The sequence below is a fragment of the Penicillium solitum genome, assembly GCF_028829755.1.
Source record: "Penicillium solitum strain IBT 25940 chromosome Unknown utg000002l_segment0_segment0, whole genome shotgun sequence".
NCBI lineage: Eukaryota > Fungi > Ascomycota > Eurotiomycetes > Eurotiales > Aspergillaceae > Penicillium > Penicillium solitum.
This window is the reverse complement of record NW_027072122.1, coordinates 170,163-194,409: the sequence shown is the minus strand read 5'-3', so window position 1 is coordinate 194,409 and position 24,247 is coordinate 170,163. Positions and strand designations below refer to the sequence as shown.

General features: G+C 49.8%; 10 protein-coding genes across 10 annotated transcripts; 8 read left to right on the top strand and 2 right to left on the bottom strand.

The window, feature by feature from the left end:
• Positions 1–345: 345 nt before the first annotated feature.
• Positions 346–2,325, top strand: N7455_003707 (STE20 family serine/threonine-protein kinase; the record flags this gene model as incomplete). Its single annotated transcript, XM_040958584.2, has 4 exons — positions 346–391; positions 472–539; positions 615–782; positions 835–2,325. The coding sequence occupies 4 exons, from the start codon at positions 346–348 to the stop codon at positions 2,323–2,325; spliced, it is 1,773 nt and encodes a 590-aa protein (XP_040810991.2).
• A 1,436-nt stretch (positions 2,326–3,761) lies between these two features.
• Positions 3,762–4,028, top strand: N7455_003706 (uncharacterized protein; the record flags this gene model as incomplete). The annotated part of the gene is made up of 1 exon (XM_065604548.1): positions 3,762–4,028. The coding sequence occupies one exon, from the start codon at positions 3,762–3,764 to the stop codon at positions 4,026–4,028; it is 267 nt and encodes an 88-aa protein (XP_065462099.1).
• Positions 4,029–5,383: 1,355 nt separating this feature from the next.
• N7455_003705 (phosphotransferase family protein) lies at positions 5,384–6,930 on the top strand (the record flags this gene model as incomplete). The annotated part of the gene is made up of 2 exons (XM_040958671.2): positions 5,384–6,023; positions 6,077–6,930. 2 exons carry the CDS (start codon positions 5,384–5,386, stop codon positions 6,928–6,930), a joined length of 1,494 nt encoding a protein of 497 aa, XP_040810901.2.
• A 301-nt stretch (positions 6,931–7,231) lies between these two features.
• N7455_003704 (uncharacterized protein) lies at positions 7,232–8,687 on the bottom strand (the record flags this gene model as incomplete). The annotated part of the gene is made up of 4 exons (XM_065604547.1): positions 7,232–7,630; positions 7,682–7,914; positions 7,972–8,270; positions 8,326–8,687. The coding sequence occupies 4 exons, from the start codon at positions 8,685–8,687 to the stop codon at positions 7,232–7,234; spliced, it is 1,293 nt and encodes a 430-aa protein (XP_065462098.1).
• Positions 8,688–10,002: 1,315 nt separating this feature from the next.
• Positions 10,003–11,824, top strand: N7455_003703 (DUF4048 domain-containing protein; the record flags this gene model as incomplete). Its single annotated transcript, XM_040958620.2, has 2 exons — positions 10,003–11,555; positions 11,620–11,824. 2 exons carry the CDS (start codon positions 10,003–10,005, stop codon positions 11,822–11,824), a joined length of 1,758 nt encoding a protein of 585 aa, XP_040810987.2.
• Positions 11,825–12,316: 492 nt separating this feature from the next.
• Positions 12,317–13,487, top strand: N7455_003702 (translocation channel protein TIM22). The gene is made up of 3 exons (XM_040958660.2): positions 12,317–12,571; positions 12,627–12,722; positions 12,784–13,487. Exons 1-3 carry the CDS (start codon positions 12,467–12,469, stop codon positions 13,117–13,119), a joined length of 537 nt encoding a protein of 178 aa, XP_040810941.1. The 5' UTR covers positions 12,317–12,466; the 3' UTR covers positions 13,120–13,487.
• Positions 13,488–13,755: 268 nt separating this feature from the next.
• On the bottom strand, positions 13,756–15,015 carry N7455_003701 (cysteine synthase A; the record flags this gene model as incomplete). Its single annotated transcript, XM_040958627.2, has 2 exons — positions 13,756–14,753; positions 14,811–15,015. The coding sequence occupies 2 exons, from the start codon at positions 15,013–15,015 to the stop codon at positions 13,756–13,758; spliced, it is 1,203 nt and encodes a 400-aa protein (XP_040810988.2).
• Positions 15,016–15,168: 153 nt separating this feature from the next.
• N7455_003700 (condensin subunit YCG1) lies at positions 15,169–18,650 on the top strand (the record flags this gene model as incomplete). Its single annotated transcript, XM_040958597.2, has 2 exons — positions 15,169–17,217; positions 17,274–18,650. The coding sequence occupies 2 exons, from the start codon at positions 15,169–15,171 to the stop codon at positions 18,648–18,650; spliced, it is 3,426 nt and encodes a 1,141-aa protein (XP_040810875.2).
• A 946-nt stretch (positions 18,651–19,596) lies between these two features.
• N7455_003699 (putative RNA binding protein (Arp)) lies at positions 19,597–21,711 on the top strand (the record flags this gene model as incomplete). Its single annotated transcript, XM_040958648.2, has 4 exons — positions 19,597–19,752; positions 19,844–19,901; positions 19,982–20,688; positions 20,770–21,711. The coding sequence occupies 4 exons, from the start codon at positions 19,597–19,599 to the stop codon at positions 21,709–21,711; spliced, it is 1,863 nt and encodes a 620-aa protein (XP_040810943.1).
• Positions 21,712–22,901: 1,190 nt separating this feature from the next.
• On the top strand, positions 22,902–24,015 carry pre6 (proteasome core particle subunit alpha 4; the record flags this gene model as incomplete). The annotated part of the gene is made up of 5 exons (XM_040958576.2): positions 22,902–22,929; positions 23,007–23,013; positions 23,073–23,125; positions 23,237–23,624; positions 23,691–24,015. 5 exons carry the CDS (start codon positions 22,902–22,904, stop codon positions 24,013–24,015), a joined length of 801 nt encoding a protein of 266 aa, XP_040810981.1.
• Between the last annotated feature and the right edge of the window lie 232 nt (positions 24,016–24,247).

The following is a 24,247-nucleotide window of genomic DNA, read 5'->3' as shown; positions in this document are numbered from 1 at the left end:
CACATTATGCACAAGCATGTACAAGCATGTACAATGCAGAGTCTTCAAGTAAAAGAAGTAAATGATAATCCTTTCAGGACTAAATAGCTATATTCGAGGCAAATCCGATCAGCTGAGTGGACCCCTTGCAGATATACCCCAGTTGGAGCCTGAGGCCATCCGTTGCCATGTGAGACGGAGCTTGTTTGGAGATTTATGCTCCACCCCTTGCCCGCCAACCCCGATGGCCTCTTTACTCTCGTCTTGACCTCTCGAAAGTCCCAAGCTATTCATTCATTACTTGGATGAGCCCTGTCGACTTTCCCTGTCTGACCGGAGTAGCTAGCTGGGCTGAATTATTGCACAATGGACGACATGGCAAGTCATTACCAGGTGATGGAGGAGCTAGGGAGTGAGTTGACCAAAGCGCTGTTTATTTTTTTATTTTTATTTTTTGCATTTCCGTCGGCTAACTGTATTCTCCGTTTGCAGGTGGTAGTTTCGGAGTGGTTTACAAGGCCATTGACAGGACCGACGGCGAGATTGTTGCCATTAAACACGTACGCTTTCATGATATTCGATCTTCGAGTTTCAATTTCCCGCCTTTCGTTCGATTTTGTTGACCCTCTTTTCAGATCGATCTCGAGTCCAGCGAGGACGATATTCAAGAAATCCAGCAGGAAATTTCTGTTTTGGCTACCTGCGCTAGCCCCTACGTTACACAATACAAGGCCAGTTTCCTTAAGGGGCACAAACTATGGATTGTTATGGAATACCTCGGAGGTGGCTCCTGTTTGGATTTGGTATGTTCCTTGCGGCTATTTCCATCGTGAGGTTTATCGCTAATCGTCCCAGTTAAAACCTGGATGTTTTAACGAAGCCCATGTGGCCATCGTCTGCAGAGAACTCCTCCTAGGCTTGGATTACTTACACAACGAAGGCAAAATCCACCGTGATGTCAAGGCCGCCAATGTTCTCCTTTCTCAAGGTGGAAAGGTGAAGCTGGCAGACTTTGGTGTCGCCGCACAGCTGGTCAACATCAAGTCGCAACGCAATACTTTCGTCGGAACTCCATTCTGGATGGCACCGGAGGTTATCCAGCAGGCTGGATACGACTTCAAGGCAGACATCTGGTCCTTGGGTATTACGGCAATCGAGATGATCAACGGAGAACCCCCACATGCCAGCACACACCCGATGAAAGTGCTGTTCCTGATTCCGAAGAACCCCGCCCCTCGCCTCGAAGGCAACGAGTACAGCAACACATTCAAGGACTTCATTGCACAGTGTCTGACAAAGGATCCGGATCTGCGGCCGAGCGCAAAGGAGCTCCTGAGACACAAGTTCATCCGGAATGCGGGCAAGGTTGAGTCACTTCAAGAACTGATCCTTCGCAAGCAGGACTGGGATTGTGGCCGTGGTGAAGGGAGAGACGTGAAATACTATGCCGAGTCTCTCAACACCATGACCAGGCCCGAGGACCTCGATGATGACGATTGGGTCTTTGACACAGTCAAGGCTCCTCCAATGTGGAAACCAAAGGGCACCGATTGGATGACATTCGACGAGGAGGACGAAAACAACACGCCTGATCCCGCTCAGATGCTCGAAGACATGCATATAAGCGCACCACCGCCGCCGCCTAAGCACCAGGCCAACTCCACCGTCCGCCGAATCCCTACCGATCGATCTCCATCTGTCAGACGGGCTAACACCAAGCGTCGTTCGAGTGGCGTCAAACAACCCCTTGGTCTAGACTTGAGCTATGGCAACAGCCCGTCCACAGTCCGACAGTTCCGCCGGGTGTCGGACAAGGTCCCCACCGATCTCAACCCAGTCAAGCAGGGATTTGATGAAAATCAAAGCCCGAAGACGGTATCCACCGACACTTCAAGCAAGGAGGCTCAAATTGGACGCCGTGCATATAGCAAGGCAGTGGGAATGTCCTGCCAGGAAGTCCTATCAACAACAGGAGATGGCGATAAACGGGAGGCAATCTCCAGACTTGCCGAAGCCTGGAGCGACCTGGAAATGGTCGACCCGGAAGGTCTCTACCACATCGTCAGGATCATGAACGAGAAGCTCCAAGCAGACTCCCGCCTCTCCACTCTTCTCCCGTCCACACAACCCGATTCCCCCTCGCGACCACGCCTCGTGCTGGCCCAAAACAACCCACACCTCAAAAGCCACCGCCGTCGCCAATCCTACGTCCCCGAGCCCCAACCCCAGTCGCCCCCATCCGTCCCCGCTCAAGCCGCACCTGGTATGGAACACACCAAACAACTCTCCGACGTCCTCTACCAGCGATGGTCAGAGGGTCTCCGCAACCGCTGGGGCGGCATCTAGTCTCCCCCGTCAACCATCCTCACGCTTCCAACGTCAACCTCAACACATCCTGCTACTCTTTCTTCCATTCGCTGTATAGACCCAATTTGGCGTTCTGACTCTTGTACAACTCTTTGCCATTGGCTGCATCCTTGGTGTCCGTTCGTCCGTTCTGTTTACTGTCACTTACTCTGGTGGGACTGGTCCCGGAGTTACTAATGATCTGGTGTAATCTTTTTGCGCTTTCTTCTGTACTCTCTTTTTTTTTTTTTGATGGAATGCTGCCTGTGCTTCTGTCTTTGTCTATTGGCCCTTGGTCTTTTGTGTGATTTTTTTTCTAGGTATTTTCCAGGAGTACTAAGAACATACTATGTCTGAAATGTGATAAATGTCTTGATTTTTGTATCGCTTCGTACTTCTTCTTCATTACATTTATGCTTCAAAACCCAAGATGAGTGAAACACCACATGGAAATCTAAGTCTAACCATCCATATCAACCTGAGGGTAGCTGCATATGTAGTTGACACCTCGAGGGATTAACTAGGCTATACGGTGGTATCTTCGAAATGCTTCTGTTTACGTGAAACAAGCATAGTCGGCGGCCCATGCGGCCTCTGTCCTTGACGGCGTAAGAGTCTAATAATATGGTCTATTTGCCCCATAGATGTAAGGATACTCCGATGTGTTTTTGTATGTTTCTTTTAGATGTCCTTTTAGGTGTCTATTGCCTAAATAAGAAGGTGGGTCCTTCCCGAGCATCGTCTCCACTTTAAACCTTGGAATATCACTGACATTTACTTGCCCTATTCTGTAGAACTTCAAATTCTTTCTTGAACTCTTCTCCCTCTGATTCTTGATGTATTATCAAACAGATAGGATACTGTTAGATTTCTCTAGAATGGGCTGATGTATGTAGGTCTTAGTGAATAAGCCATGCGCCAGTTTCTCTCCAATTTAGCCCAACATGTCCAATGCAATCCAATCCAACAAAGAGTGATCTGTCCCACTGCTTTGAGACACTATAATGGTTGAGTTCTTTGAGAATTTAGCTAACTACATATGTAGATCGGACTGGGAAAGTATTGTTTCATATTCTATAACGAAAAAAAAGGTATGTGATATTACATAACCGGCTCTTTCATCTATTTACCGTACATCTATTACCTTTCATCCCCCTTCTCTCCCGGGCTTCATATTTCTCTCGTGATCAGACTAGTGAAAGGAAAGTACCAGGCCGGATTTAAAACCACTAGTTCCTATCAGATGACGATGATCGGTCAAAAGAAGCTTCTTGGGCAGTAGTCTTGAAAGCTGGAGGGAAAATATGGGGTTCTCGATCGTGATACAACATCTAGAATCTACAGCTACTATTTAAGTGATGGGCTTGGACAATAAGTTCAGCTCAACCCTTAGAACTTGTAATAACTCTTTGATCAAATTCCTTCACCCCAACACCATGTCAAGCACAAATTACGTGCGCAACGAGGATCTTACGGCTTTCTACCACGTTATTCTTAGCACGGTGGGAGCCGCAGGGGTTTGCCAAATGCTTGACACCGCCGATGAGCCTTGGAGAAGACGCAAGTGCAACCCTGGAACGGAATTTCCATCCAGAATGGTAGTTCAAAGAAGGAACGAGCAAGTCAGTGCACCCCCGTATACATGGATGATTTGGTCTCTGACAGCAATTAACACACGAACAGCGGTTGAGAATTCTCGATAAAAGTTCCCTTATTATCCCAACAGAACCCAATTATCGTAGGGGCCACGTCCGAGTTGTAAGATGGTATGCTCTTGATATTTTTAGATATGGCCTGGAGATTCTACTTATAATCTTGTCTTCAATCATATAACATATGGTCACCCCGGCGTGCCTTTCCCTCCAATTAGCCTTGTGCCCCATTCACCAGCCTTGATATAAGATGCAGATTTGGGATCTGGGAAGAGTAGCACATGGTTGATTTTCGATTGTAGTCAAAGAGTGATACTATGAGTCAGTCAAATATTAATACTGGTTTATTACCACCAAATTTAAAATTTCCTATCTTATAAGGGCCAAATTGAATACAAAAACCAAAAAAAAGAAGTGCATCATCCGTGAATCGAACACGGGCCTCGTCGATGGCAACGACGAATTCTACCACTAGACCAATGATGCTAGTAAACCAGATGGATCTGAATGCTGATTCGCTGGTGATATTTGAGAGGGATGATATTAGAGTAATAGGCGATACCAGCCTACAACTCGGTTGTTGTTCCGCTGACTCTAGATCTATACACTACATGCACATTGAGGATACTCTAAGATCGATGTAAATTCATCTATCTATAATCTAGCTGAAAGACTTCAAAGGTTCTTTGTTGGCCAACGGTGGAGACCTCGAAATCAAACGGCTTCCCTTGGCATATCCTATCACATAATAATCATACTGGCTTTGTGTACATATACATCTGATTCCAGGCCGTGCGATATGGCTATCTCTTTCATTTTTAATACTCACCCCTTGTCGCCTTTTGCTCGTTGAGTAATTTTCTTTTGCTGCTCCCTCTAGGCTATCTCCTTACTATATTCGACAGGATGATATATCTTGCACTGTTTGTAATATCGCAGTGCGTATAGGTGTTTCACTTTGGTCATGGATTTTGAAAGAAACAAAAGAATAACAACCCATAAAAGAATACTAGCGCATATCTACGTAGTGGGTATAGGATTTTATACTTTGGGCGGCATCAACCTGGTACGTGGCTTTTGAAATAAACAAAAGAACAACAGCCCATGTCTACGTAGTAGGTATGAGATTTCATATTTTGGCGCCAGCCTGCTTCCTGGCTTTTGAAAACTACAAAGGAAGAACCCATGCAATAATACCAGTGCATACGTACACAGTTGATATAGGATTCCATACTTTGGGCGATCTGAGCTGTAACCAAGTTACCGCACCTATAAATTGAAGACAGAACTCGAGGACCTGTTGTTTCAAAATGTTTCTTTTTCAAATCCACCTTCCGCGATTGTTTTGAATTCCCACGTTTCATAGTCACTCGTGCTCATCAGCTCAATATCCCCTTTCTATCATCATGAACTGTGACAGCTGTCTAGACATGCTTGGTGAGGTTGAACGGGAGGTATGGATGGGAAGAATCGAACAAGTCCGCGATGATGGAACGCTTTCTGCATGGGTCACAACATTGCTTCCAGGGAGACCATCTTGCCATCTCGATCCCCGGTCAATTAAGGGCTCCTACAACCTCTGCCAAAAATTGTACGCCGAGGATGGAAAGGCATATATGCTTCGTTTCCCTCTCGCTAGCGGTGTTTCTTCCGATTATGCCGACGAAAAAGTGGCCATGGAAATAGAGGCTATTGATTTGATCCGAAAGAAGACCACTATACCAGTTCCCAAAATCTATGCTTGGGGTCTTGCCAAGGCCAATCCATTTGGACTCGGCCCATTTATGTTGATGGAATTCATTCCGGGTGTTTATCTTCCAAACAAATTGTGCGGGGATAGATCGGAGGGTCTCCAGGAAGACATTCCGGATCGCGATGTCGAATTTATTTACAGACAGGTAGCCAATTTCATGCTACAAGTCTTCGCCATCGACTTCCCACGTATCGGAAGTCTACCTACGCCAGTGACTGGGTTTCCTGTCCCTATACGCCCGCTCACGCAGAAAGTGCACAATATTCTAGAAGGTGGAGGGGTGAATACATTTGGTTGGTTTATCGATCATTGGTGATTACAACTCCTACTAATCCAACGATATTAGGTGACCGAACCCAAGGGTTTTTGACGACTAGTGAGTACTTTCACCATACCATCAACCAAGACAAACAACAGCTTCGAGATCAGCTTAATTCGGTCCCTGAGGAGGAAGAGGGGGAAACAAATTTCGGCTCGCTGGAGATTCTGGAATCCATGATACCCGAGATGGTGAACAAAGACTACGATCAAGGGCCATTCAAACTTATCTGTGACGACTTGAGCCCATCAAATATGATTGTCAGGAGTCAAGATGATCTCACAATTGTGGGAGTAGTGGACCTTGAATGGGTTTATGCGGGTCCAGCCCAGTTATTCGCTTCGGCACCTTGGTGGCTGCTTTTCAATCGACCCATCGATGACAATTGGGATGTTATAAACGGAGAGCCCCCCAAAATGGCAAAGCGTTATTTCAGACATTTTGAAATGTTCAAGCGCATCTTGGACGAAGAGGAGGGGAAGCTACCAGAATCTCAGAAAGAAGTTTCCAAGCTCGTTGCATGGTCCGAGGATTCGGGTGCTATGTGGTTCCATATGCTTGTTTCAAATGGGTTCTTCGGATCGACTATGTTCCCTTGCTTTCAGCTTCAGCAAAGGGTGGGTGCCGAAAAATGGGAAGAACAGATCGTCAAGGTTTTCGACCAGAAAGAGCCGGGAGAACTTCTAGACAAGAAGCCGGGCGAGCTGAAGTTGTATAACAAGAGACTGGAGACGGTACAAGAAACCCGGTATTGGTTAGAATGCGAGGCCATAACAAAGGAAAATTTCATTGTCAGAGTCAGGAATTTGTTGGCGGAGGAATCTAGCGAGGAGATCGAAGAACCCAGTCTGTTGGAGAGATGGGTGCGACCTTGGCTCTGAAAAAGCGAGATTGGCTTGCTGCTCCCCACCTTTACACCAAAAAGGCCATCGTGTTCATGGGAGTACTGTCAATGGGGGTTTACTGAGTGGGATACGCCGAAGTGCACGTTTTAAAGCAATGAATTACTTAGAAAGCTAGTTTCTGGTGTTGAATATGGGATTCTAACAAACACCTTTTTTTCATTTTCAACTTTTAGTCCAACAGGCCTCTGATTGAGTGGAGTTTGACTGAGTGGAGCTTCTATAATATGTACATGTACTTATACAGGGCCACAGATGGCATACAAGATGGAAACTTTACCTAGACTTGGATACCCTCATCGGACACATCCTTACCCTCTCCCTCCACAGGCCTCGTCTCCCGGGACATCCACTCATGACGCAAGAGCCCTAGAGCCGTGGGCCGATGATCAGGATCCCATTGTAGCGCTTTTCGCATCCACTGCAAGAAGCATTCCACATCCTCGCCGTCGACATTGCCAGCTGCTAGGCTCTCGAAGCTTCGACCTGGCACAGGAGCTTGGCCTGTCCAATTCCCATCTTCATCCCAAAACATGGAGCCTAGTCGCATCTTCTCGCGGAACTCTGGTGGAGGCGGGCCAAGTAGAGAAACCAGCTCTGCGATATGGACCCGGTCATCAAAGGCCCCGTCCGAGTTTCGTCCGTCGATGAGCCCTTGGGAACTGGTGTAATTCCATGCCTAGATAAATCGTGTAAGCATAGTTCCGCGGACTCAGAAGAAAGTACCAACAACTACAGCAGTAGCCCAAATATCCGCCCTATGATCCGATTTCGATTTCAGGACCTGTTCAGGAGGCCTGCAATGTTTTTCCTCGATACCGGACATGTCATCGTCTGGGAAGCCCAGACGAAGGGGAACACCATCCCCTGGGAGTATCATTGGGGTGATAATCTCGTCGTGGCTGGGTCCAGCAACTCGTCTGTCGTCGGAATCAACGTTGAATGTTTCGTTTGGCATTATTCCTACTCTGGAATCAGTCATTCATCATTCAAAAAGAATGAGGTTGCAGGAGCAGATACGGGCAGTTAGATAACAATCAGTATGTAGGAAATCCATCATGATCAGCATTTGTTTCATTGTAGACCTCATCGACTCGAGATCCATCTTGTTTCCCACATGCATCTGTTCTGTGTCTAGTGAGGGTGCCTCGTGAACAACACAAATATGAGGACCACGAGGACCCTTGATGGTAAAACGGTCGCTAACTTCGTGGAGAGGGCATTCGCTTTGCTGGTATATTTTTGGTGGGTGGACCCGCCCATAAGTCTTGAGTATATGGTCCACAACATATATCTTCAAAACAACCATTCTGGGCTCCCTGTTGTTGACAGAGAATTAGAGCAGTATCGTTCCAGTTCGGATCAAATACTCACAGTAGATCAACGGCATACCAAACAGTCGCCGTGGGCCCATAGCCGATTTTGTGCATAATTCGGTACCTGTCGTTCAGGGCTTCTTCCTCCTCGGCGGGATACGTGTATGTCTCGTTAGGCTCATATCCCACCGCAAGCTCTTCTTCAATCTTGATAGATGAATCCAGTAGCCCGAGGTCAAAGACTGGGAAGACTCTCGGGTTGGACGTCCATTGTGATGAGCATCGACGCGACCAGACTGTTTTTTGGTCAAAGGGGGAGATCAATCGGTACGCGGAAATGGGCAGTTGGGAATAAACCCCCCATCTTTGAATAATTCCGACATTGGAGCGAATACGTAGAGCACCCACTCTCCAGTTCATGACGAGGACGCGGTTGTTGGCGAATGCGCGCTTGGCGGAGTAGGTGCGGTTGAATGACGGATGACGGGTCACCCCTGCGAGATCTATTTATATCTCGGTTTTTATTTTATTTTATTTTTATCACTTCCTTAACACTAGTTGGGTATTGACTTCACTTTTTAGAAGCAAAGAGTACCATTCGCAGTAACTGGAGAAATCAATAATCGTTGCGCCAATTATTAGTATGCAGCCGCTAAAAATAAGCTTAAACGACATTGGCTATCAGGGCCTCCCGAGGTCGCCTTCTGCCCCGAAACCCCACAAGATTCGAGATCTCACAGCGACATGCCTCCATAGGCTGAATTCAGGCTCGATCTGTCACATGAACCCACCAGCTGTACACTAATCTAGATATCGGACTATCTAGGTAGAAGTCGGAATTTATTTTGGTGACTAGATGTACAATGAAAGAGGATGCGATTAAACACCCCAATGTATTCCGTGGGACTTGTAAGTGGCTATGGTGCCCAAACGCTTAGCCACTTGTCAAAGAACACACGCGAGAAAGCCCGGTTTGATATGGGTGTGGACCTGCATGGGCCTCAACGATGTTGATGTCTCATGCATAGGCACCCGGGTTGCTACGGGACCCTTCACCTGCGCTGTCTCATGGGGGATATGGGGAGATGGTGATGGAGAGGGTTGAGAGGAAGAAGAAGAAGAAGAGAAGAGAAGAGGAAGAACCTTGGGTGCCTTTTTATGCCCTCAGCAACACGTACCCTCCTATTCTGTCCATCTTGTGACTCGATTGCACCTTCTTTAAACTAAAACAAAGGGCTCTGTAGTTCTTTCCAATTTTATGGACTCCCAAGGAATGTTCCTTATATGTACTATGTATGTAACCTCGATATGACCGCAATATAAGCTCAATATAACTTCAATATTAGTCTCATAGCCAGCTCATTCATGAACTCGCACTTTATCGCCAGTGGAATTACTGTTATGCGTATGTACTCTGTGCTTAAAACCACTATTTGAAGCACGGCCCTCCATCATCTTGAAATGGTGTACATTCTACATAGAAAATGTTCCGATGTAGATCTATACCCAAACTATACCGACAGATGCCAAGATGAATACACTAATATTAAATTCCCCCCTGAAACACACAGCCCGTGGACTCGTGTGGGACCCGCTGTGGGCTGGACTCAGGAGACCCGGAGCTATTAATTTTCTCCCTTTCTCAACTCTCCTCTGTTATTGTTCTTCCTGTTTTTGTTTTGTTGTTTCTATGACTTTTTGAAATATTGTGATCTCTCCTACTGGCTGGCCCATAATGGAGAGTCTTCCGGGACCGGAGAACCTTCTCCAAGGTCCATTTCCGGATAACCAGAATTCCACGAATTCCACTGTGCCACAACCGGACTCGGCTTCCGAGTTCTCCAATCTCTCACGCTCATCCTCTCTCGCTCAGAAAAGAATATCTTCACTACCTCGTGTCAAGACGGCCCGTCATGCCAAACGACTCACCTTGAACTTCCCCATCAATCTGAACGAAACGGGGACACCTGATAACGTCACCTCACCCGGCCCCATAACCCCAGTCACACAGTCCTCAACCCGCCCCTCCCCCGCTCAGCCTCCGGGAACACCTATGGCATTTGACATCCCGGACGATGGCTATGACTTTCTGCGGGCGATCGCCTCGCAGGAGCGGAAGGTCATGGAGCTTCGCGAGGAGCTCACTCGGGCCGAAGCAGACCTAGTGACAATTAAGAAACAATGGGCACTGTCTGAGAAGTCTAGGAAGCGGGCGGAGATCAACCACGCCGAGCCACTTGTACCCCTCCGCTCGCCCGATTTCTCAGCACCGGAGGTTTCGAGTTCACATGGCCGGGAACAGAGTATGAGCTCAGTTACGAGCTCCACAGTGTCACAGGAACGGATGAGCCGGGATCTAGACCGACGGTCTAGCGTGCGTGCTGCCGCTGCTGCGCCAGGAACCAAAATTGGGAGTAATGGTCGGCGAGTGTTTCACGGCACACATACACGGACTTTGTCTCTCTTATCGCCAGTCTCAGGCCCCAGCATTTCTTCCCGCGGAGAACTAGGATTCTCAGATGCTGCCAGCGAGCGTGTGGGTCGCACTCCGCGGTCTGCGACATTACCATCTGTCGACCGCAATAATGCAGCTCTGATGAGTGCACAACTCGACGAGAGTCAGGTACCAGAACATCTACTCGCACAATGGCAGAATACCCTTCCTCCCCCTTCGCGGGAGGCCTTGATGCGCACAGGCAAGCAAATGGCGTCTGATCTCCGCGAGGGTCTGTGGACATTTTTGGAAGATATCCGACAAGCTACGGTGGGCGAGGAAGGAATCAGCGGCACACAGACACGAACCTCACCATCCAACTCATTGGCACCACCAAATGGCCGCAAGCGGGATTCGTTGGCAGGATCCCGGAGTCGGGAGCGGTTGTTGGCGGACGGCAAGCTATCACGATCATCGTCGTCATCGTCTTCGCGGGGGAGGGGGCCAGCGGCCGAGACAAAAACTGGTAAAGACACCAAGCCGGCGGAAATTTCCACATCTTTCTGGAATGAATTCGGCATTGATACACCCGCTCAGAAGTCTCCGAACGCCCCGCGCACCCCCTCCGACAACAAAGCCGCCAACCGAAACGTGGCGACCGAAACCGAACACCGCGACCACCGCTCCAGTAATTCAATCGATGCGCAGGATGAAGATCTCGACAACTGGGATAGCTGGGACACGCCCCTATCCGCGCAGAAGACGCATACGCCCTCGTCGAGCCGATCAACAGTTGCATCCAAACATGATCAATCACCCACCACACAGGGTAGCAGCCCTCGAACCAGCGCTAGGTACCGTTCGACCTTTTCTGATTTCATCTATGACAACCTCGTTATGCGCTGACCACGCTCCTAGCTTTGGTGATTTGAACCCGGCTCCCTCTGCACTTGATCCCAGTGTCTCTGAGAGCATTCCCTGGCCTGCAATTACCAAGCTGGCTCCCTCGAAGCTTCAACGTACTGCATCAAATCTGATGGCAGAATGGGAGCGCTCGCTGTCGCCTACTCCTGAGCGAACTGCCTCTCCTTCGCTCACTCGCAAGGACAGCAAGAAGGACTAATGGGGTTCTTTCTTTCCTTTTCATGTATATACTTGCTACCTCTTCTTCGGCCCTATCTACGGGATTACGTAGGGCTACGACCTTCGAACTATACCATACGAGAGCGTTGCTTCTTCTCTTGTCGATACATTGCCTTCCCTTTGCTATTTTTGAATTTGAAGTTTGTGCAGGCTTCCATTTACTTTCAAGATTTGTTTAAATACCAGTTTGACTTGATCACGATAAATGCGATTTTTGGTTCTTTAGCTTCACGAATACAACGAGTTTCCATTATGTCTTTGTGCCTTTATTTTTCTTTGGGGTTCAACGTACACAACAGTTCTTCCCAGGTTCAATAATAACATTGAATGCATCCATGGATGTACACAAAACGTTTGTACCGATAACGGCACGATGATTTCGCGGAGCCGGGATATCACGTGCAAGACTGCGTTTTGGGCTTATCTGGTTTCCCGTAAAATAAATTTGCGGTTCAGTTACTCGCCTCCGCAAGATCTCCGCGTTCTATATTTTACCTGATCACGCGATTTCTTTTCTCGCTGAGGTCCAGTGGATTGATCATTCAGGCCAGCTTGGATATAATCCAGCGAGTACGATATACGACCATATAAAATCCAACCCTTACCCACGCCAACTTTCAAAATGGCCTTTCCAGGTACCACGGGGACTGCGATCCCCATGACCTCCCTGGGAGGTAACTCGGGCACTCAGGGAATGAATGAACAAGAACAGGCTATGGTCAAGATGGTTCGTCCTCCATTATGACATACATTTCGTCCAATTCTAATAGACCTCGGTATAGATGCAACGTGGTATGGAGTCCTGCCCTATCAAGACAGTCATCTCAGGTACCATGGGTTTCGGTCTTGGTGGTGCTTTCGGTCTCTTCATGGCCAGTGTAAGTTGGCAATTGAATACTTGACTCTCAAGATTCCATATCTAACATCTACCCACTCTAGATGTCCTACGACTCAACCTTCACACCCCAGGGCCGCGCCATCGCCGACCTCCCCTGGCGCGAACAAGTCCGCCGCGGTTTCAAGGACATGGGCGCCCGCTCCTGGTCCTCTGCTAAGAACTTCGGTATCGTCGGTGCGCTCTACTCCGGCACCGAGTGCTGTATCGAAGGCCTCCGCGCAAAGAACGATCTTACCAACAGCGTTGCCGCTGGTTGTGTCACTGGTGGTATTCTCGGCGCAAAGGCGGGTCCCCAGGCTGCTGCCTTCGGTTGCGCTGGTTTCGCGGCGTTCAGTGCGGCTATTGATGCCTACATGAGAATGCCCGGTGATGAGTAAACGGTCCATTCGGATCTGACTTGAAAGCATAAGCTTGTTCCGTCGTTTGGCTCTTCTGTGGCCGGCGGTGTTAACTTGTTGCGCTTTTCAACCTGTACATTTCTACGGCATCTGGCGTTCTGGATAGAACGGAAGCATTGCGGGCGTTTCGGTTGTTCTTGTCTATTTTGCTGGGAGCATGGTTCTTCTGGCCTGTTTCCCTTGCGTTGCATGTCTTGTTTGATGCCTGCATTGAACGGCCTCGGCATGGTGGTTTACTCCATATTAGATCATTTTGGGTCTGACTCTTTACTCTTTGTACAATACCAAGCGTGGACATACATACACCACTGGCCTTTTGAGACTCACATCTCACAATTGATACCAACTTATTTTATGCTCATATATGTATTATCAGCTAACTTTTGAAGAACCTCCATAAAATCCCTCCACTAATATTCACCTCCGCTAATATTCAAATAACCGACTTTTGTCGAATCCACGCCCCCTTCTCCAGCAGACGATATGCTAGGTCCATCCCAAATGCAAACTTAAACAGGATCACCACTCAATTACTACACTCTCAATCTACTCCGTACTCCTTTGAAGTTCCAAAACCTGGACGAGAATAGTTTGTTCAATTTATATGTACATAGTCTAAGGCAACACAATATACTTCTCGAGGTGCTTGGGAATGGAAGAACGCAGGTTCTTGCTCTCGAGCCAGGTGCTGGAGAACAAGCGATCCGCGTAACGGTAAGCACCGTCACAAAGAATGGTGACAACGGTGTTGCCCTTGCCCAACTTCTCGGCAACCTCCTTGGCGGCGACCACGTTCATCGCGGAACTGGCACCGAGGTACAGACCCTCCTCATCCAGACAGCGGTACACCATCTCGATGGTCTTCTCGTCACTGATGCTCACCGAGCCATCCAGCAAGTCGATATCGGGCTGAAGGTTGTCTGTCACACGGCCCTGGCCGATACCCTCAGTGATACTGCTGCCAGAACGGTCGATCAGAGTACCACCACTTTGGATGTAGCTGTGGAGAACACTGCCCGGAGGATCGGCGAGGAAACTCTTGACACGTCCGTCACTGGCAGTCTTCAGATAGCGGGTGGTACCAGCCAGGGTACCTCCGGTTCCGGTAGCACAGGTAAATGCGTCGATCTTGCCCTCGGTCTGCGCCCAGATCTCCGGCCCAGTAGTGTCGATGTGTGCTTGACGGTTGGCAATGTTGTCGAACTGGTTGGTCCAGACTGCGTTGTCCAATGACTCGGCGTGTCGGCGCGCTTGGTGGTTGTAGTTTTGGGGGTTGTCGAAGGCCACTGCGGGGACAGGGTATACCTCGGCGCCGAGCAGACGGAGCAAATCAATCTTGCCCTGCGACTGGGTGTTGGGCATATAGATCACTAGCTTGTAGCCCTTTGACCGGCACACATGCGCCAACCCAATGCCAGTGTTTCCGGCCGTTCCCTCAACCACGGTACCACCGGGTTTCAGGAGTCCTTTCTCCTCTGCGTCTTTAACCACGAAGAGCGCTGCTCGGTCCTTCACGCTACCTCCGGGGTTTTGGAATTCTGCCTTTCCAAGAACATTGCAGCCTGTCTGCTCAGAGAGCTTCTTCAATCGGATAAGCGGGGTATTGCCAATCGCTGCAGGATCCAAGTCAGCTTAAAAGTGTATGCAAGGGTGCTCGGAGCTAGACATACCCTCGGTCAATCCATTGACAACGCCCTGGGCAGTTGACACCCGGGTGCAGTAGGCAGTGGACCCCTCGCCAGCAGCACGAGCCGCCGTAGTGGCGAATCGCCGGACACTTTGACGAAACATCCTAAATTGACTTGCAATGCAGGAACAAATGATCCCATCGACCTTCGGGGAATGACGAGCTCCCGCACCTCCGATGGTCGGCATTAGTCAGCTCACGTGCGTCTACTACCCTTATCGGCTATCAGTCACCCGTTTTGGGCTGTTTGTTTACCGCCAAGGCCTCCACTCCTTTGATCGGTCCCGCAGTCTGCGATGCTTTTCGCCTCTGAATAATCAACGCTTAACAACAACGCAACAATGCCTGGCAGAGTCGCCGCCCGTTCGACATCTGCGACGACACGCAGGTCGTCAGCACAGCCCTCTGCGTCTGGGCGTGCTGGCTCCGTTACTCCATCGTTTGCGATCCCCGAAGAACCAACAGAACCAGCATCATCCCCCACTTTGCGTCGAGATGTGTGCTTGCTCTTTGCGGATGCTCAGCGCTCGACTACCGGTCACCGAAAGCTCGTTGTGCGCTTGCGCAAGCTCCAAGAGTTTTGCTGTGGTATCTCACCAAAGAAGAATAACAAGGGAAAGGACCAAGAACCTGAAGAGGCATTGATTCCTGGTGAGGAAACGGAAGCCGAGAAGGAATTCAACGTGGAAGTCGGCCGCTGCATGCTTCGCATTCTCACAATTAAAAAGAGTGAGCCTGTTGGAGACCGGATTTTGCGCTTCTTGGGTACTTTCCTCGGTCATGCCGCAGAGAAGGATAATGAGATTTTTGCTCCGGGTGAAGATGAGGACCACAATCCCGAGACACCAACCGCCCGCCTCACATCTAGTCTTATTGCGCTCATGGGACCCGTCATGAGTGCCAAGGATAAGATGGTACGATTCCGCGCAACCCAGATTACCGCCCACATTGTGAACTCGCTGGAATCGATCGACGACGAGCTATACCATACAATAAGACAGGGCCTTCTGAGGCGTCTCCGTGATAAGGAGGCCTCTGTCCGTGTACAGGCGGTTCTAGGATTAGGACGTCTGGCGGGAGACGATGGAGAAGAGGGCAACGACGACAACTCTGCGCTTCTTGAAAAGCTGATCGAAATTATGCAAAACGATACAAGTTCCGACGTTCGCAAAACGCTGCTCACAAATCTTCCCCTCGCTCCAATGACGCTTCCTTATCTTCTTGAACGTGCCCGTGATCTGGATGCCCCTACCAGACGCGCACTGTACTCGCGTCTTCTGCCTACCTTGGGTGACTTCCGCCACTTGTCTCTCTCAATGAGAGAAAAGCTCCTCCGATGGGGTCTACGTGATCGTGACGAGAGTGTCCGCAAGGCTACGGCGAAATTGTTCTACGACAGATGGGTCGAGGACTGTGCTGGCACAAACAATGACCCGAATCAGGGACCAACTGGCCAGCGGTCTGCGCCCGACATCAACGCGCTGCTTGAACTTTTGGAGAGAATTGACGTTGTTAACTCTGGAATGGAAAGCGGAATTGCACATGAGGCAATGCGCGGGTTCTGGGAGGGCCGTGCGGACTATCGTGAAGCTGTTGTTTTTGACGAGCCTTTCTGGGAGAATCTTACCGGTGAATCCGCGTTCTTGCTCCGGTCATTCAACGACTTCTGCCGCGTGGAGAACGAAGGCAAATACGACAGCCTAGCAGAAGACAAGATGCCCGAGGTCACTGCGATGGCCTACTTCCTGGGCAAATACATCACTAATCTTTTGGAGCGGAAGAAGATTTCTAAAGAGTCTGGTGAAGCGAACGATGATGACGCAGTCGAGCACGAATTTGTTGTGGAACAATTGCTCCACATCGCCATCACTCTAGATTACAGCGACGAGGTCGGTCGACGAAAGATGTTCTCGCTCCTTCGAGAAACTTTGGCCGTGCCAGAACTCCCGGAAGAGAGCACAAAACTCGTCGTTGAAACACTCCGCTGTGTCTGCGGGCCTGATACTGCAGCTGAGGCCGAATTTTGCAGTGTTGTTCTCGAAGCCATCGCCGAAGTTCACGACACCATCACCACCGAGGATAGCTTTGTTTCTGCTAGGTCTGAGATCAGTGACGATACTAGCAGACGATCCGAAACTCCGGGCGATGAAGAAGTCACTCCCTTCAATAAGGAAGAAGCCAAGGCCAAGATCGTCCGCGAGATTGTTGTTAACATGAAGTGTCTGTATATTGCTCAGTGCATGTTACAAAATGTCCAAGGCCACTTGCAGCAGAACATGAACCTGGTTACTATGTTAAATAACCTTGTGGTGCCCGCTGTTCGCAGCCACGAAGCTCCAATCAGAGAGCGTGGTCTGTTGTGCTTGGGTCTCTGCTGTCTCCTTGACAAGGTTAGTATATTCTCCTTCGGTCGAAGATGAGCTTCGCTAACGATTGGTTTCCACAGAATTTGGCCGAAGAGAACATGACCCTCTTCATTCACTGCTATAGCAAGGGTCACGAGGCATTGCAGGTCACTGCTTTACAAATCCTCTGTGATATGATCACGACTCACCCATCCCTGCTTGCTCCTGTTACCCAGGCTGATGGCGAGACTGTGACGCCACCCCCCATGCAGAAGCCTCTACTCAAGGTTTTCGCCCGAGCTCTGCGTGCCAACTCTCCCAACAGCGTGCAGTCCGGAGCCGCCGCCGCTCTCTGCAAGCTGCTACTCACCAACACCTTCACTCCCTCTGGGCCAAATGTCCCACCCGCGATCCAGGAACACAATCAGAATGCTGTTGAGTCTCTGTTGTTGTCCCTCGTGGTCTCCTTCTACCACCCACGCACTCGTGAAAATCCAGCACTGCGACAGTCATTGGCTTATTTCTTCCCTGTATACTGCCACTCCCGTGTGGAAAATACACAACACATGCGCCGCGTGGCCGTACCCGTGATCCGTGCTGTAATGAATGCCGCGGAGGAGCACTACTCACTCGAAGCCGAGGAAGACAGTGATGGAGAAATCGATCCAAGCGTCGGCGAGCGCGAGGTCAAGGCTCTTATGACTGGTGTTGTTGGTATGCTTTCTGAGTGGACTGATGAACGCCGGGTCGTTGGCCTTGGTGGTGAACGAATTCTGGCTGGCGGTGCTGCCAGCTCCAATGTTTGTGGATGGGTTCACCTCGCCCTAGTTAAGGAGATCCTCGAGCGTGTTCTCGGTGTCAGCGCTGCCGCCAATCGCTGCTCACGCGAGGAACGCAAACTTCTCTTCTCCCTCATGAGCAAGCTTTACTTTGCCGCTCCTACAGTGCCCGCACGAGCTAGCTCTCGAGCCCCCGAAGGCGATGATCAATTCCGGAGTAGCATTCGCAGTGCCACGGGTGTCGAAATCGATCCAGAAAACACTGCCCTCGCGACCGAGGTCAAGGAGCTGTTGGATCAAACCATTGAAGAGGGTCTCGCCGCCGAAGCCTCTAGCCGAAATGCTCTCGTCAAGGCCAAGAACGCGATCCTCAAGATTCTTGCCGTTGCACAGGATAGTCGCGCTGCCAGTGCTCGTCCCCGTGAAGGCACTGAAGACCCTGACAACGATGGAGCCAGTGTACGCTCTAGTAGTGTTCGTCACTCTGTGGACCCTACCGGTGGCTACAGCCGTCGTCATTTCTCCGTTGAGCCAAGTATCATGGAGGAAGATGAGGGTGAGGGTGATAGCCGTCTTACTTCTGCCACCGCTAATCGGCCCATTGTCTCCATTGAACCCAGTATTATGGAAGAAGATGAAGAAGATGACAATGATACTAGTCGGGGGACAATAATCAAGGAAGAGACGGGTGATGAGTGATGATTGTTCCGAAGTTCCGAAGTTTGGTTGGCGTTGGTTGAAGTTAGGGGTTTAGGGTTAGGTTTCTGTACATATTTTCAGTGTCTGATTTTTCTTCGAATACCTTTTGCATGAATGCCATTATTCGAGTTCTTCATACATTCATGCTTCAATATATATATATATCCACGTGATATGCCACGTGATGATATATTTTTGACAGCGGCAGAGTGGCTTCCAAGGTTGATATTTGGAATGTCTATTTTGTCTGTGTTGTTTTATCTTGTTCATCTGGTCTATATTTGTCTCAGTGATAGCTATGTTTCACTGTATACTCCGCTATATGTGTCCTACCTAGTACTTGCTTTGGCCTTTTGTGTACTCATATGATATCCTACATAATTTATCTGATAGTTCTGGAAGCCTCCCATCAACAACAGTATTAACCATTCGAAAGACGACACGTCTGTTAGTATCTCTCTCTCTCTCTATCTAAATTTATCTACTATATTTATCCTCGACTCGTTCCCCTAAATCCGAAAAGCCGTACTAAGACAGGGATCTGGGCCCGGTTGGGGTTGCACGGTCAAGACCAGTCCGAACACACAATTTCCAGGGGAATTTGCAGGATAGAAGATTCGATGAAAGTGACAGAGAATAAAGACAGATTAAATTTCTTAATCTCTTAAGAATAACATCTATATAATTCATTTTGTAATTGTATAATTACCGTCCCTCCCCGTGAGCCCCGAAACTTTTCATTTTCTCTCAAAACTCCACCGAGTTGGCTCTTTTCTTCTTCCCCCCCCCCCCCTTTCCCTTCTCTCCTCCCCCGGGCTTTCTCTTCTATTCTTACCACCCTCTTCTCCGGCCTTGTCTTTGTCTTCTGCTTTTCCCGCAGAGACATTTTCTCCCCATCTTCCCCCGGGATTCCCTTGCCGCTCCGTTGGCACCGGACAAGTCAGCGATGGCGGCCGTTTCAGCACCAACCCCCAAGCTGGATCGATACATCGTCATCCACGTTGCAACCACCTGCGACGAACATGGCGTATATGTCACTAAGGATTCGGCTGAGGTCATTGAGTTAGGATGGATTCTGTTGGACACTAAGACCTGCGAGGAAGTCCGTTCCCCCCCGACGTCCTTATGCCCAATATTCAATTTACTCCCGAGGCCAACCCGAAAGCTGACACCTTTTTTTCCCAATTGTTTAGTTGCACCGTGAAAGCGTTCTCGTCAAGCCCGTCAATACTCCAATCACCCCGCTTTGCAGTAAGATCGTCTTGAAACCAGCCTTGGATAACATGGAGGTTTGCCAGGAATCAATTTGTGGCTGACAATTCTTTTTAAAGCGAGCTTGACCACTTTGACATGGGAACACGTTCGCTCCGCAGGTACTTTCCGGGACGCCATCTCTCGATTCGACGCCTTCGCCCAGGAACACCTCACTAGCAAACACCTCGAGTTTGCTTTTGTGACGTTGGACTCGTGGGATCTGCGGGTGCAGCTGCCCCGCGAGGCCCGCGACAAGGCCGTCGTGCTGCCCGCATACCTGCAGCATTCCCGCACTTTCGACCTGCGAACTGAATATCAACGCTGGCAGACCCATCACCCGGAGTCGCTGCCTTTCGGTCCCAGCTCGCTTTCCAACATCTGCGCTGCCCTCGAGGTCGAGCCCGTTCAGTCGTCCGCCCCGATTAAGCACAACCTGCCTTTCCACTTGCAAGCTTTGGCACCCGCTTCGCCCCGCCGTGCTATGGAGGAGTCTGTTACTCTCGCCCGTGTGCTTCGTGGCTTGATTCGCAAGTCGCAGCCGCCCCAGGAACACCCTGAGATCCTCACTCGTCCCATGGATGCTCATGCCGATGTTCGGGCCTTTTTGGCGGAACGGAGCAAGGTCCTGCACCTTAGTGGCCTGCCCCACGATACCACTCAGTCTGAGTTGGAGAGCTGGTTCACCCAGTTCGGCGGTCGTCCCATCGCCTTCTGGACTCTGCGGACGCCAGACCAGCACAAGCCCACTGGCACTGGCTTTGCCGTCTTCTCTTCGCACGAGGAGGTGAGTTATTCGTCTTGTTGTTCTATTATATGGAACTTCTTGTATTTTATCCGCATGTTCCGCCTGCTAACTGTTTACTAGGCTGCTGAGAGCCTGTGCATGAACGGTCGTGCGCTCAACGAAAAGGCGATTGAGGTCTCTCCCTCTTCCAGCCGGGTTCTGGACCGGGCCGCCGAGATCCTCACTCCTTTCCCGCCCTCCAAGAACCGTCCCCGTCCTGGTGACTGGACTTGCCCCTCTTGCGGCTTCTCTAACTTCCAGCGCCGCACAGCATGCTTCCGCTGCTCGTTCCCCGCCATGGCGGCCGCACCCGACCCAATGAACTACGGAAACTACGGCTATGGTCCGCCATCAATGATGCCCCCTCACATGGGCCACGGCGGCGGTCACGGCATGGGTGGTGGTCACTCGCGTGGTATGGGTGGTAACGGTGGTGTTGTCCCCTTCCGCGCTGGTGACTGGAAGTGTGGTTCAGAGGGTTGTGGCTACCACAACTTTGCGAAGAACATCAACTGCCTACGATGTGGTGCCCCTCGTTCGGGCGCTGCCGTCGTGGCAGACTCGGCATTCCCGTCACCGATGGATCCACCGTCGCAATTCAATATGGGGCCCAACTCGATGACTAGCACACCTGCCCCTGCTCCGTTCCCCTCCACCGCCGGCGGATTCGGTGGTTTCAGCCAGCAGTTCGGTGGCCCGCCCAACAACTACGCTCTGCCTTCGGCTGGTCTGGGTAACAACACCCCCGGTGCGTACCCTCCCATGGGTCAGATGAACTCGGGCTACGGTTCTTCCACCGCCTCGCACTCGGCCGCATCCTTCGCCAACCCGGCCACTCAGGCCGCTTTCACTGGTGCCGACCACGGTGCGCCCTCCACCAGTGCTTCCAACGGTGCCTTCTACGGCACCGATGGTGCCAGTGACCCCTTCGCCTTCTTGTCGAGTGGCCTCGGTGGTCTGACGGTGTCTGATGACCCCCACTCTCGTCGCAACGGCTCCGGTGCCAACAAGTCGCCCGCTTAAATATGGGTCTGGTTATACCTACTTCACGCCCCACTCACGAACTGGGCGCTCACACTTATGTTGTCCATATTGCAACCCTGCATTGTGGCGGGTTTCTGCGTTGGTTGATATTCGTTGATACGCATTTGTATAAGGGATTCTGCGGTTTTGGTGCATCGGGTTGGAAGGAGCAGGCGGGTTAGCGTTGTCGAAGATTTCGGATTTCTTTCTCTCGCCTTCGCCGCCCTGTGCTTTTTTGCGTGATGCTTTTTTATCGTTGGGTTTTGGTCTGTTTTTTTGTTTTTGTTTTTGTGTTTGTGTTTTTGTTGTCATTTGTTCTCACTTCTGGTTGTGGGATCTGTCTTTTTTTTCCTCCATATTTGTGATTTTCATCTTGCGCTATATGGTTTTGTTATCTTTCTCGATGGGAATAAACCCCCTAGGGGTGTGTGGTGCATGTATTTTTGAATGTTCCGGCCATCTCTTTATTGTCTGCAGGCATGGACACATTTGCGTTGGGTTTGCCCTGCTTTCGGCATTGCATTTTAGATATTTTGTGGGCTCCCTTTCTGCACTCTTTGGTCATGGGAAGCGTCGGAGAATTCACGGTCTTGATCTGGGTGGGGATATACTGGGACTCCGTTTGGGGTGTTGGGGATTTACTTTGAAGCTTGGGCATCGCGAGGATCTCTTCGGGGTCAAAGCACTGTGAATGCAAAAAAATCATTGTGTCTATATTTTCTGTCTCGTTATTTAGGTGGTTTGACTATATAAAATTCTAGGAGATTTGTTATATATATATCTATGGATCTGGTGGGTGTATATAGGTGTACTCTAGGACTATAGGACTATATAAGTATATAGTATTCTAATAAATTCAAGGATGATTTAAGTATTTTTCTTCCAGGGGTATATATACTATTAAGTATATAATTCACTTTCAAGTAGAAGACTGTTGGAAAAATAGGTCGACAGCTAGGTACATGAAATTAGTATGGTGAGTCCATACTTAACACAAGTACCGTGAGGGTTGGCGTTTGAGGCAGCCGTAGGCTTTCGCGTCCACCGCCCGGAACCCGTCATTGCTCCAACCCAATTGACCTCAGCTACTTGACACTCTGCATTGCCCTTATTCTACCTCATTGCTTCCTTTAAACTTGTTATTTACAGCAACCTTTAATAACCACTCATCCACTCGCCCTTGATTCACAATGTCCGGATACGACCGAGCTCTTTCAGGTAAGCTAGCTCCCCACGTCTCCAGCTCCCTTTGCTCCTGACCAGGACGAAAGCTGTATCATGCTAACTTATCGCAGTATTCAGGTATGAGGCCTTCAAGCTACACTTCAGCTCCAGCGTTTGTTTTCTAACCCTCCCCCAAGTCCCGATGGACACGTCTTCCAGGTTGAATATGCCATGGAGGCTGTGAAGCGAGGTAAGATCGCCGTTATTTGCTTTCCAAGCTGCTTCCTCTGCTCCATTTTTTTGCCGTTGCTCCCATTTCATTCATCAAAAGACACATTTGCTGATGGCAGGTGATTTCTAGGAACTTGCGCTGTTGGTGTCAAAGGCAAGGATATCGTCGTCCTCGGTTGCGAAAAGCGTTCCGCCCTCAAGCTCCAAGATACCCGCATTACTCCCTCCAAGATCGCCCTGGTGGATGACCACGCCTGTCTCGCCTTCGCTGGATTGAACGCCGATGCCCGCATTCTTATCGACAAGGCCCGCTTAGAGGCTCAGTCCCACCGTCTGACCGTCGAGGACCCCTCCAGCATCGAGTATATTACGAAATATATTGCTGGTGTTCAGCAGAGATACACACAGAGTGGTGGTGTGCGTCCATTTGGTATCAGTACGCTGGTGGTTGGATTTGACAAGAACGACTCCACCCCGCGACTCTACCAGACCGAGCCATCTGGAATCTACTCAGCCTGGTAGGTGTTTCCCGAGCTTATGTTTTCATATTGGATGTGTACTAATATTTTTTTCTCTCGCTGCAGGAAAGCCAACGCTATCGGTCGTTCCAGCAAGACCGTCCGTGAATTCCTTGAGCGCAACCACCAGGAGGACATGGACCGTGAGCAGACAATCCAGCTGACCATCAAGTCTCTGCTTGAGGTTGTGCAGACGGGTGCCAAGAACATCGAGGTCGCCATCATGGCGCCCGGTAAGACCCTTGAGATGCTCCCAGATGACCAGATTGAGTCGTACGTGAAGAGCATCGAGACCGAGAAGCAGGAGGAAGCAGCCAAGAAGAAGACTCGGACAGGGACCACCACGGCGGCTATCCTCACCCGGCCGGGTGGCGGCGAGTCGACCGAATAAGTGCTAGACTTGGAAGGATTCAGAGCCTGAGAGGTGACTGGATCGTTGATGTGTTTCAATTTACAGTAGCGTTGGGTCTCTTCCTGGACGAGAATCCAAAATCATGAAGTTTAAAACACATCTCCCGGTTTCTTTCGTATTGTATATTGTACACCAACGCAGAAAAGGGTATTGATGCAAAGGGAATCTCCATCTGCCTTGAACTATTGCCAGAAACAGTAACCATCAAATC